This window comes from Eulemur rufifrons, chromosome 4 (genome assembly GCF_041146395.1).
Source record: "Eulemur rufifrons isolate Redbay chromosome 4, OSU_ERuf_1, whole genome shotgun sequence".
Lineage (NCBI taxonomy): Eukaryota > Metazoa > Chordata > Mammalia > Primates > Lemuridae > Eulemur > Eulemur rufifrons.
Window position 1 is genome coordinate 24,786,681 of NC_090986.1, and position 14,279 is coordinate 24,800,959.

At 32.2% G+C, this 14,279-nt stretch overlaps 1 protein-coding gene across 1 annotated transcript in view; it reads left to right on the forward strand.

Moving 5' to 3' along the window:
• UGGT2 (UDP-glucose glycoprotein glucosyltransferase 2) overlaps positions 1-14,279 on the forward strand; it is a 205,275-nt gene that overhangs the window by 17,682 nt on the left and 173,314 nt on the right. Inside the window, exons 3-5 of the mRNA XM_069467087.1 lie at positions 40-170; positions 638-750; positions 10,626-10,800. Of these exons, the coding sequence (XP_069323188.1) occupies positions 40-170; positions 638-750; positions 10,626-10,800 (419 nt within the window). The remainder of the gene's footprint in view (positions 1-39; positions 171-637; positions 751-10,625; positions 10,801-14,279) is intronic.

Here is a 14,279-nt window from a genome sequence, read left to right on the forward strand (position 1 = left end):
AAAATACTAATGTTGTTTTCTTTTGATTTATTTTTATAGAATCAGATTATTCTTATTACAACTTAATCCTGAAGAAGGCTGGACAGTTTTTAGACAATTTACACATCAACCTCTTAAAGTTTGCTCTCTCTATAAGGGCACACTCTCCAGCTATTCAGATGTTTCAGCAGGTATGTAAAAATCCCCAAACTGTATTTGAGAAAGAGGTGTGCTAGTAACGTACATAGAGCTATTTAATGTGAACATATTTGGTTCAAAATGATCTATAAATTTATAGTACTTGGTTGTATATCATGTCATAGATTATATTATCATTGTTGTCATTGATTATAATATAATTGAATATAAGTTTTATAGTTATTTTGGAAATTATGAGGAAAAATTACCATTGAAATGAACTATAATGAAAAATTTAATAGAATTTTTTAATAACTTTGGAGCATGTATATCCTAGGATAAAGTTTATTTTGTTAAAATATCTCTTAGATTCTACCCACATATAGATTTTTTGCTTTAATTAGAGCAATAACTTAATAGTAGTTGATGAGTTATTTTAATCAAAGTAATGTGTGAGTTTTTTGAATTATATTGTAATTATCAACTACTGTAGTTCTAAATATAATCTTTGAAATCTTAGATTGCAGCTGATGAGCCACCACCAGATGGTTGTAATGCATTTGTAGTTATCCATAAGAAGCACACCTGTAAAATTAATGGAATTAAAAAGCTGCTGAAGAAGGCTACTTCAAGGTAAATTAAAAATAGCCTATAATGATAGAAGTGGTTTATAAAGAGAGAAGAGTTCAAGTTGAAATAGCAGAAATTTCTTATAATAAAAATTTTAATATTCTAAGGTTGTATATGCAAAAATGTGATGTGTATTGAAAAATTTAATGTATCTGAGAATATTTTATCTTGATTAGTTTTTGATTTTAGAATATAAGTTACACCAAAATATCATAAAATATATGAAATATGTTTTATACAAATGTAAATTGTTTTTTGAAATAAGCATGCAAAGTTGTGGATTTATTTGGACTGTATCTCTTTAAATATAAACAACATATGCCTGGGGAATAACAAAATTAATAGTAAAAATATAGATTGAGTTGCCTTTTTTCTAATGTTTTACTCCAAACTTTTTTTTTACTTTTTGTATTTCATTAAAAAAGGCAAATCAGAAGGAGATTATTACTTTAGTAGTGAGTTTTACAAAGTAATACCTACCAGTGTATGTTTTATTGCCTGATAGTTTATACTTTAAAAGTAAGAGTTGTTTCATTAATTTTGAAAGAGCTCTGTATATATTACACAGCAATATATTTAGTTATCATATTAATACTTCTCTCATTTGTTCCAAACCTTTTCTAATATTTTTATACTTCATATTGATTTTAATATACAGAAGGCTTTTATTTTTATGTAGCCAGATTTTTCCTGTGTGTGACTTTTACATTGTTTTTATACTTAGTTTTTCCCAAACCTGATTGAGATTGAGAGATTTTACTAATATTTTCTAGTAGCTTTCTTAGTTTTTCCTTTTATTTTACATGAAACTTTTAATCCATCTATAATTTATTTTCTTTAATCCATCTATAATTTATTTTCATCAAAAGATGAGGATTCAACCAGATTTCTTTTTCTTAGGTAGCTAGGCAATTATTGTATTCATTATATTTATGTTATTAATAGGTCTATTTGATAGCTATTCTCCATTATCTATTTCTTATATAGCTGTGCCGTGCTGGGGTTTTTTTGTTTTTTTTTCTAATTATTTTTTATTTGTTTATATTCATGGAGTACAATTGTAATTTTGCGACACTGATACATTGCACTGTGGTGAAGTGAGAGTCTTCAGGGCATACATCACTGAAGCAATGCACATTGTATCCACCAAACAACATCCCACTCTCCCCACCTCTTTGAGTCCCCATTGTCCATCATTCCACACTCTGCTTCCACAGGTACACATTATTTAGTTCCACTCACATGTGAGAACATGTGTATTTGTCTGTGTCTGAGTTGTTTCACTTAAGGTAGTGGCCTCCAGTTCCATCCATGTTGCTGCGAAAGACATATGCCAATTTTTTATGGATGAATAGTATTTCATTGTGTATATTAATATATACCACATTTTCTTTATCCAGTCCTCCACTGATGGACATTTAGGTGGATTCCATATCTTTGCTATTGTGAGTAGTGCTGCAGTGAGCATACCAATGTAGGTATCTTTTTCATGTATTGTTTTCTTTTGTGTAGATGCCCAGTCATGGGATTACTGGATCAAAAGGTAGTTCTATTTTAGTTCTTTAAGAAATCTCCATGTTGTTTTCCACAGAGGTTTTACTAATTTGTGTTCCCCTCAACAGTGTATAAGAGTTCTCTTTTCTCCACATACTCATCAACATCTGTTATTTTTTCTGTTTTTAATAATAGCCATTCTGATTGGTGTGAGATAATATCTCATTGTGGACCTCATTGTAGTTTTAATTTCTATTTCTCTGATTAGTAATGTTGAACATTTCTACGTGTGTTGTTGGTCATTTGTTTGTCTTCTTTTCAAAAATGTCTATTCATGTCCTTAGCCCACTTTTTAATGGGGTTGGGTTATTTTTTGTTGTTGTTGTTGTTGTTCTTGAGTTGTTTGAGTTCCTTGTAAATTCTGGATGTTAGTCCCCTGTTGGATATATAGCTTCTAAATATTTTATCCTATTCTGCAGGTTGCCTGTTCACTCTTGATTATTTTGATATGCAGAAGCTATGTAGTTCAATTAAGTCCCATTTGTCTATTTTCATTTTTGTTGCCTGTGCTTTTGAGGTCTTAGTCATAAATTGTTTGCCTAGACCAATGTCCAAAAGTTTTCCCTAGGTTTTCTTCTAGTATTTTTATAATTTCAGATCTTACGTTCAAGTGTTTAATCCATCATGAGTTGATTTTTGTATATAATAAGAAATAGGGATCTAGTTACATTCTTCTGCATATGGCAATTCAGTTTTCCCAGCACCATTTCTTAAAAAGGGTGTCCTTTCCCCACCATATGTTCTTGTCAAGTTTGTCAAAGATCAGATGGCTGTAAGTATGTGGCTTTATTTCTGGGTTCTCTGTTCTGTTCCATTAATCTATGTGTCTGTTTTTATACTGGTACCATGCTGTTTTGATTACTATAAACGTATAGTATAATTTGAAGTCAAGCAATGTGATATATCCAGCTTTATTCTTTTGGTGCAGGATTGCTTTGGCTATTTGGGCTCTTTTTTGGTTCCATATGAAATTTAGATTGATTTTTCTAATTCTGTGAAAAGTGACATTAGTATTCTGATAGCATTAAACTTGTAAATTGCTTTAGGCAGTATGGTCATTTAACAGTGTTAGTTATTCCTATTCATGAGCATGGGGTACGTTTCCATTTGTGTCATCTACAATTTCATTCATCAGTGTTTTGTAGTTTTCCAGGTAAAAAAAAATTCTTTCATATCTTTGTTTAAATATATCCCTAGGTGCTTTGATTTTTTTTTTTTTTTCCAGCCATTGTAAATGAGATTGACCTCTTGATTTGGTTCTTGGCTATTTGGTTGTTGGTTATTGGTGTATAGAAATGCTACTGATTTCTGTACCATGATTTTTTATCCTGAAACTTTAGTGAATTCATTTAATCTAAGAATTTTTTGGCGGAATCTTTAGGGTTTTCTAGATAAAAGGTCATATCGTCAGCATAAATAGGCACAACTTGACTTCCTCTTTTCCAATTTGGTTGCTTTTTATTTTTTTCTCTTGATTAACTGCTCTGGCTAGGACTTCCATTGCTATGTTGAGTAAGAGTGGTAAAGATGGGCATCCTGTCTTGTTCCAGTTATTAGAGGAATGCTTTCAACTTTTCCCCATTAGATATATTGGCTTTGGGTTGTCGTATATGGCCTTTATTATTTTCAGGTGTGGCCCTTCTATGCCTAGTTTGTTGAGTATTTTTATCATGATGGGATGCTAAATTTTGTCAAGGGCTTTTTCTGCATCTGTTGAGACAATCGTGGTTTTTTTCCTTCATTCTGTTGATGCAATGTATCACATTTATTGATTTGCATATGTTCAACTCTCCTTGTAACCCTGGTATAAAACTCACTTGATCCTGGTGTATTATCTTTTGATGTGCTGTTGGATTCTATTTGCTAGTGTTTTGTTTAGGATTTTTGTGTCTGTATTCATCAGGGATATTGGTCTGTAGTTTTCTTTTTTGGTTATGTCCTTGTCTGGTTTTGGTATCAGGGTGATACTGGCCCCATGGAATGCATTGGGGAGAATTCTCCTCTCTGTTTTTTGAATAGTTTCAGGAGTATTGGTATCAGTTCTTCTTTGTATATTTGGTAGAATTTGGCTGTGAAGCTATCTGGTCCTGATATTTTTTTGTTGGAAGATTTTTTATTACTGATTCAGTCTTGCTGCTCATTACTGGTCTGTTCAAGTAGTCTATGTCTCCCTCATTCCATCTCAGGAAGTTGTATGTTCCCAGGAATTTATTCATTTCCTCTAGGTTTTCTAGTTTGTAAGTGTATGATTATTCATAATACGCTCTAATGATCTTTTGTATTTCTGTGATATCAGTTGTATTTTCTCCTTTTTCATTTCTTACTGGGTTTATTTGGATCTTCTCTCTTTTTGATTAGTCTAGCTAGTGGTTTATCAATTTTGTTTATCTTTTCATGAAACTTTTGTTTCATTGATCTTTTCTGTTGTTTTTTTTAGTCTGTATTTTGTTTAGTTCTGCTCTCATCTTTTTTTTTTTTTTTTTTTTTTTTTTTTTTGAGACAGGGTCTCACTCTGTTGCCCAGGCTAGCATGTAGTGGGGTCATCATAGCTCACTGCAGTGTCAAACTCCTGGACTCAAGTATTCCTCTATCTCAGCCTCCCAAGTAGCTGGGACTACAGGCAAGTGCCACCAGGCCCAACTAATTTTTTAAAATTTTTTTCTAGAGACAAGATCTCCCTATGCTGCTCAGGCTGGTCTTAAACTACTGGCTTCAAGTGATCCTACCGCCTTGGCCTCCCAAAGTGCTAGAATTACAGGCATGAGCCACCATGCCCAGGCTGCTCTGATTGTCTTTATTTTTCTTCTGCTAACTTTAGGTTTGATTTGTTGTTGTTTTTCTAGTTCCTTGACGTATGATGTTAGTTGTTAATTTGTATTCTTCAGGCATTTAATGCCATAAACTTCTATCCAAGCACTGCTTTTGCTATATCTCACAGGGCTTGGTATCTTGTGTTTTCATTTCTTACATTTAAAAAAATATTTTAATTTCCATCTTTATTTCTTCATTGACCCAGTGATCATTCAGAAGCATGTTCAGTTTCCTTGTATTTGCATAGTTTCTGAAGTTCCTGTTCATATTGATTTCTAGCATTATTCCACTGTGGTCTGAGAAGATACTTGATACGGTTTTGATTTTTTAAAAATTGTAGAGGCTTGTTTTGTGGCTTAACATGTGATCTTTCTTGGAGAACATTCCATGTGCTGTTGAAAAGAATATATATTGTCTTAGTTGTTAGGTAGAATGTTCTGTAAATGGCTATTAAGTCCATCTGGGTTAAAGTCTAATTTAAGTCCAACTTTTTTTAATTGATTTTCTGTCTCTATTTGTGTAGTGCTGTGAGTGGGGTGTTGAAGTTCCGTGCTATGATTACATTACTGTCTATCTCTTTTTTTAGGTCTAGTAATTGTTTTGTGAATCTGGAGGCTCCAATGTTGGGTACATATGTATTTAGGATTGTTATGTTTTCTTGCTGAATTGACCACTTTATCATATGTAATGACCTCCTTTGTCTTTTTTTTATTGTTTGTTTTTGTTTTTGACTTAAAGTCTGTTTTATCATCAGACAAGTATAGAGTGTAGCTACTTCTGCTTATCTTTGGTTTCCATTTGTGTGGAATATCTTTTTTCACCCCTTTACTTTCAGTCTGTATGTATCTTTATGGGTAAGGTGAATTTCTTTAAGCAGCATATAGTTGTATCATGTGTTTTTTATCCATTCTGTCAATCTGTATTTTTTAAGTGCAGCATTTAACCCATTTACGTTTTAGGTCAATATTGATATGTGAACCTTTATTCCTCTCATATTGTTAATTGTTTTCTATTTTTATAAATTCTTTGTTTCTTTTTCTCTGCCTTTTTGTCTTTGTGTCCAAATGCCACTTCACATAAGCATGACCCTCTCTTTTGCAGCTTTAAACTTTTGTCCAAAATGGAAAACTATATGTTTAAATTAAAAGAAATCCTATATGGTCATTATAAAAGAATTCAGATACTTTCAAAAAATGCAAAATAAAAAGGCAAAATGACCCATAATTCTGTTAACAGTTTGGTATATTCTCTTTTCTTCTTTTTTAATGAATATATTCATATACAGATATATTTTTTTAACCAACATGGGTTTGTACTAGAACAAATGGTAGACAAGATATCTTAGAACCTTCCCTCACTAAGTTATGTATCATTATGTGTAAATAAATAAAACCGTAGGCATGCTTTGTCATTGTGGAGCAGGAGCCATATATATTGTTCATTGTATTTCCATCTGACCTATAGTGGATACTCAAAAATACTGTTGAATGAATGATACTGTAATGAAATGAGCTAGTACATTTAATTATCCTACTCTTTGTGATGGATATATAGTTTAGTTTTCTTCCATTATAAATAATGTCTAGTTACACTTCATTGTAAATATTTTTGTTCAGTTATCTTGAATGTTTTCTTAGATAAATTTTTAGAATGAAAATCACTAGGTAAGTACATGTATACATTTAAAATTATTAATGGTACTGTACTTCAAAATTATTCTTCAGAAAGCTGAAGTTTTATACTCCATTGCTGAAATTTTAACCAATGCTAATTTGTCTTTAGTCAATTCAGTAAATGAAAATTGATATTTTTAAATGCAATCTCCATTTTTAAAGATTATTTTTCCTTTTATGTAGTCATCTTCTACTGGTGTGATTTTTCTGCCTATGATATATCTAAGCAGTTCCTCAATCATAAAAGCAAACTTTGAAAGGTATATGTCTGTGAATATGAGGAAGGAAAGTTCTATCTATCACAGACTCATGAACAAATGGTAGAGAGCCCTTGCCTTTGTCTCTGGAAAGTCTATTACACCTCTTCTAATTTTTCCTTTTATATTCAACCTCAGGATTTATCTGCTAGTATTGTTACATTAGCAGCCTTTCCAATTTTCTATGATAGTAAATTCTTTGAAGGAAGACTCTCCCAGACTAATATTAAAATGTATAAAACCTATATAGATTACTAAATGTAATTCTATGATATTAATACTTATTTAATAATATCAGTTTTTTAAAATGATAATCCAACTGATATATGTGTGCCAATTGAGTTCCAAGGTTTCAGTTAAAATTTATGAGAATGATTTTAATAGTTTCATCCAATTTTAGGGTTTTTTTTTTAGCATTTATTAATAGCATCCTATGAAGAATGACAACAAATTCAATTTCTGTTGTTTTACACATTCATGTCTCTCCATCTGTTGCAGAAGAGATTAATAGTGAAGTGGAATCCTACTTATGGTTGTTAAAACTCTATTTGTTTTATGCTTCAAATATCCAAACATTGACAATAACATTCTTAAAATCACACCTTATGTGAAATACCAATAATTAATTATTTAAATAAAAGTGGATGAATGTGTAAAGCGTTTATACTTCAATAAAAAGTTTATTAAAATAAAAAAATAGAAGCATGTACATACTATAAGAGCCAAACTGTAAAATACTATAATGTAAAGATGCTTGAATAATACAGTTTTACAAACTAGAAATAAACATAGTACTTTATATTGAGTATTAATGTCGATATTGATTTAAAACTTTAAGTCAAATAATTAGTGGAAATCTCTCAAATTTTTCTTTTAGTAAGATCTGTTGAGCACTTGATTGATTTTGATTTAAAGTTAACTCAGTAATATTAATTTAGACATTTTTCACATAAAAGTTAATTTATTTTCATTAGCAAGGCTTAACCTATAATATTAAACAAAATATTTATAGAAATTAAGCTTCTCTTTTAGAAGATATAATCTGCACATGTACAAATTTTCAGCTGTATCAGAAAAACTGAGTGCATAATTAGTTACCTTAATTACCATAATTTATTGTAGAAAGTCTGTCTCTAAGTTTATCATGAATATTAAAGGAATGTTTCTGTATAGCATGGTATAACTCAGTGGTTGTCACCAAAGTTTTTTACTTTCTATTAGCTCAAGTAAGCAATGGAATATTATTTTTTAATTTACTTCTTGATAAAAATAGTCAATTTCCATTTTAAATTTTGATTTTGAGAATTTTAATCCTTATTATGCATAGGTTATTATAGCAACTGTGGAAGAATTAAAAAATATAAAGGGAATATTATCTGTTTATATTTACAAAATTTTCTTTACATACAAATCACTATAATAATAAACATGATATAAACATGCTGTGAAATTTGATAAAGTAATATGTCAGTAAGTGAAAGAAAATTTTTTACAGATCTAGTGTATGAAACCTGAGGGAATCAATAGAAAGTGACAAACTTTAGTATGTTTAAGTACTTCTATTAATATTGAATGTATTTCATTTCACTCTGTTGAAGTATGTTCATCTGTTGGGAGGACAGAAACTTTTCCTTTAGTTTTTTTGGTGCATTTTTATATTATACCAAAAGGACATGCTCTTAATAAGTTTTAACTTGTATGAATTCTCAAATTTTAAATTCCACTGTTTCATAAAATAGCCGAAAGGTAATACTCTGAATGTATCTGTGATTGATATTTTTTCAAATATCTAGTTTATTGTTGAAACAGTTATATACAATGGTAAAACATGGAGTAATACAATAATGCATATATACAGCAAAATAAGACTCTTTTACACTTCATACTTCTTTTTTTTTTTTTTTTTTTTTTTGAGACAGAGTCTCTCTCTGTTGCCCAGGCTAGAGTGAGTGCCGTGGCGTCAGCCTAGCTCACAGTAACCTCAAACTCCTGAGCTCAAGGGATCCTCCTGTCTCAGCCTCCCGAGTAGCTGGGACTACAGGCATGCGCCACTATGCCCGGCTAATTTTTTCTATATATATTTTTAGCTGTCCATATAATTTCTTTCTATTTTTAGTAGAGATGGGGTCTCGCTCTTGCTCAGGCTGGTCTCGAACTCCTGAGCTCAAACGATCCGCCCACCTCGGCCTCCCAGAGTGCTAGGATTACAGGCGTGAGCCACCGCGCCCGGCCTACACTTCATACTTCTAGAACTTCTCTCCAGCGACAGTGCTATCAGGTTCTTGGATATCCCACTAGAAATAGTCAGTGTCTGTATGTATAATCATAATTATATAGGTGAGATATATGCCCCTTTTACCATTGATGGTGACACACCATACAACATTTGGTTCCTTTTTTCACTTAATATTCTTGACTGATATTTTAGATAAATGGAAGTTTGCAAGCGTAAGAAAAAAATGATCATTTCTTGAGCACCATGCGTGTGCTTTATCCTTTGCCACATGATTTGCAAGTCATTTTAGCAAATCCGTAGGATACTCCAGAATGTAACTGGAATTTGTCCTCTAGTACAGATAAATAGGTCTGGGAGAGATCAAATAACTTGCCCAGGGTCCCAAAGCTAGTAAGTAGTTAAGTTAGAATTTGAATCTAATTCTACCTGATTTCAAAACCCACAATCTCTTCTTTTTTCACGTTGCATGCTGTAACTGTGTTATTTGTATCCTCTTTTCTTTTATCCTTTATTATTTGTTATTTAAAGGTAGCAAATGATTGAATGATTGTAAAGATCTGAATTCATTAAATAAAAGGTTATTTCTCAGCATCCTCATTATTATGAGCTTCATTATCTCATGGTTTGCTTTCCACCTGTGTAAATTGCTGAAAGATATGGGCTTTGGAATTCCATACACATGAGTTGAAATTCTGGCTTTCTGTTTGATCTTGTCCTAGATATTTAACCTGTCTGAGCCTTAGAAACTTTAAATAGATGATGTAGTTGTGTAATTTTTGTTGTGAACATAGAATTTGCTAATAAAGAATCTAGAGCAAGGCCTGGCAAATTAATAGGATATCAGTTAAAGTCTGTTTATGATAATAGGGCTAGATCATAGGACTTGTGGTTTCTTTGATTATACTGGAGGACTTGATGAGGACTTATTCATGCTATGTACTGAATCTTTGAATAAGATAGCCTTTGTTTTTTAAATATTTGGAACCTGCTTTCAGGAAATGGGAGCTACAATGAAAAATTTTATCCTTCTAATTAAAGAAAATATAACTTTTATTTCATTGAAAATTATGTTGCCATTATATGTTCTTATTTAAAGATAATGAACCTTGTTGGAAAATAAAGTATTTTTAAAATGAATTTTGGGTTAACCAAATTCTTTTCTTCCTTTTGTGTCCTATAGTAGAAGTTACATGCACAAAGTGACCACAGGAAATTTAAGTTCTTTTTCTGTGATTTTATACATTATGAATTGTTTGATAAGCAGAATTTATAAAGTGTCATAATATATTTCTAATATGCTTTTAACTTTCAATTCTCTTAAAAGTTTGTGTTTTGTTTTTATTTTAGGCCTAGACCTTATCTGTTTAAAGGAGATCATAAATTTCCTACAAACAAAGAGAACTTACCAGTGGTTATTCTGTATGCAGAAATGGGTACCAGAGTGTTTAGTGCATTTCACAAAGTACTGTCTGAAAAAGCACAAAATGGGGAAATTCTGTATGTTCTTCGCCACTATATTCAGGTACATGCTTGTTTTTTTCCAAGGTTATTTTGGCTATAGGAAAAAAACCAATTTTATGGCAATTTTCTTACTAGATTTACATAATAATTTTCACCAGAATAGTTATTTAAGATTTTAACACAACAAATGTAAATTTTATGTGGAAAAATACATTGAGATTCTGTCTGTTCTGGGGGTACTATGTTTGTAATTCTTTAATCCCTTATGATATATCTGGCACAGATTTAAAACTTGGATAAAAAAACAAAAGCATATTTCAATAACGTGTAATATTTGCTAGGACTCAAATATAGTTATTTTTAATAAAAATGTATCACAATGAAGAAATCTCATTTACTTGATATACTGATAATATGTACAGTATTAGGTCAAAATGCTAAGCATGGTGTAGGAATACTCTTAAACCTATTTCTTTTGAGAGCTGACTACTTTCTCATTCAGATTTCTGGTCAAATGTGTTATATTGTCCCCCACTCCCCCAGCCTCCCCTGCCTGTTACAGTATCACATTATTCTGTTTTAATGACTTCATAACACTTGTTGCTATATCTCAAATTTATTTCCTTCTTTTAAATTTTTTTATTTTATTTTTTATTTATTCAGGATATTACGGGGGTACAAACATTTTGGTTACATGTAATGCTGTTTGCCCCGCCCAAGCCAGGGCTACAAGTGTGTCCCTCCCCAATACAGTGCATTCGGCTTCATTAGTTGTCCACCCCCACCCCCACCCCACCCCCACGCCCTGGCCCCCGACCGGTACCCAGTGAGTATTACTACCATGTGAACACCTTAGTGGTGGTCAGTTAGTACCAATTTGATAGTGAGTACATGTGGTACATATTCTCAAATTTATTTCTTTAACACCTCTAACACACACAGACACACACACACACACACACACACACGTGAATATAATGGCCATTAGTGGAAGGACTTTGCTTTGTTATAGCTGATATTCCCAATGTGGAAAGAGTGTTTTAATTTGCATGTCTCAAATTATTAATGATTTGCATATTAATATTTAATGTGGTAGCATTACAAATGTACTTGTAAATCACCTATCCATAGCCTTTGCCTCTTTTTATATTGGATTCTTTTTTCCCCTCATTGATTTATAGGTGTTTTTTATATTAATGTATTCTGAATGCTAATCTTTTCTTCCATACTTTACAAACATCTTCTTCTAGTGTATTCCTGGTCTTCTGGTATTTAAAAAAAAATTGTTGATGACATCTTTCATTGAGCAGAAGTATTAACTGGATTACAGTCAAATTTACCCAGCTTTTCCTTAATGATATCCTTCATAATTCATAAAGACATTCTCTTAATTTTGTAAAAGTTAAAGTTCTTTATGTTTTGGTCTTTTACCAATCTGGAATTTATTTGATTATGCTTTAAGATCAAGATGTAATTCTGTTTTTTCCATATAGAAAATCATTGGTCTTCATATAGTTCATTGAACAGTCAATTCTTTATTCCACTCCATAATATACCAAGTTTTCATATAAAATATGTATATGTTTTTATACTCTTTATTCTGTTCTAGGGATATGTATGTCTGTTCTACACAAATATAACATCATTTTAATTGCTATTACTTTAAACTTTATCTTGATACTGGCAGTACAGCTCTGCCTCTTAGTTTTTGTTTTCCTAAATACCTTGGTGGTTGTTGTAGGGTATGTATCCATGTTGATTTTAGAATCAGTTGGCCGGGTTCCATGAAGCATGTTGTTGGGATTTTGTATGGGAGTTAATTCGACTTTTCTGATTAATTTTGGAGAGACTTCTCCTTCATATGTATTGAGATTTGTCTTCTGTAAACATTTTTTATTTCACTATGTAGTCAGAAGTCTTTTGAAAAGTATTATATGATGTACAATGTTGGGTTTCAAAGATCACATAGAATCTTGTGTCAGTTACTACAGTACCATCACATTCACATATAGGAACATGTGTTTTTGTGGGAAAATAAGTTTTCACTTCACTTGGATAAATACCTGGGAGTACTGTTGCTGAACTGTGTGGTAAACTGATGTTTAACTTTATAGTAAACTATACCAAACTGTCTTCCAAAGTGGTTATACCATTTTATATCTGCTCTAGTCATAAAAGAGAGTTTTGCTGTTCTATATCCCAACTATCATTTTTTAATATCAGTTTTTGGATTTTATTCATTCCAATATGTATGCATTGGTGTCTTGTTGTGGTTTTAATTTGCATTCCCTAATGACTCATGAAGTTCAGTAACTTTTCATGAGTTTATTTGCCATCTATATGTTTTCAGTGAATTGTCTATTTCTTTGTTGAGTTTTAAGAATTCTTTGTATGTTCTGAATACTAGTCATTTGTCAGGTGATTTGCAAACATGTTCTACCAGTCTGTGGATCATCTTGTCATTCTCTTAACATTGCCTTTTGCAGCTCAAAAGTTTTTAGTTTTGGTCGAGTCCATCAACTTTTTTGTTTTATGGATTATATTTTTGGTGTTGTGTCTAAAAACATCACCATTCCCAAGGTCATGCACATTTTCTTCTAGAAGTTTTATAATTTTGTGTTTTACATTTAGGTTTATGATGAATTTGGGTTAATTTTTGTGTAACTTGTCAGTTGTGTGTTGAGGTTTATTTTTCTGCATATGGATCTTCAGTTCTTTTTTTTTTTTTTTGAGACAGAGTCACACTCTGTTGCCTGGGCTAGAATGCCATGGTGTCAGCCTATCTCACAGCAACCTCAAACTCCTGGGCTCAAGCAATCCTCCTGCCTCAGCCTCCCGAGTAGCTGGGACTACAGGCATGCACCACCATGCCTGGCTAATTTTTCTATATATATTTTTAGCTGTCCATATAATTTCTTTCTATTTTTAGTAGAGACAGGGTCTCGCTCTTGCTCAGGCTGGTCTTGAACTCCTGAGCTCAAACAATCTGCCCGCCTCAGCCTCCCAGAGTGCTAGGATTACAGGCATGAGCCACCACACCAGGCCGGATGTTCAGTTCTAACATCATTTGTTTAAAAGACTATCCTTCTCCTTTGAATTTCCTTTATACCCTTGTAAAATATAATTGACTCTATATTGGGGTTCACGAGGCCCTGATATAACCAGGTCCCCAGGCAGTGTGCGTTGCAAGAGATGGGAGAGACAAAGACATGGACGCAAAAAGTAAGGTGAAAAGGGTGTGGGGAAGTCAGAGTACCACCAGCATTCCCGTGAGCCAGGTGGCACTGATTGAAAGTCCAGCACCCACTTTATTCTCTTTTTTGTGCTATAGATTACAATGATTTCACATGAAAAGCTCATGGGTTACAATGTGTAGAAGTTTCAAGGCTCCCCATAAAGTCACAAGATGCCTTAGCTAATTACTCTTTTATCTATACAAGCAGGAACATATTACTAATCACAACTGCGCCTTAAGGTATGTATAGAGAGTATCACTGAACTCAGCAGCTGTGGCCCATTTGATTGAGGAACGAAGAGATT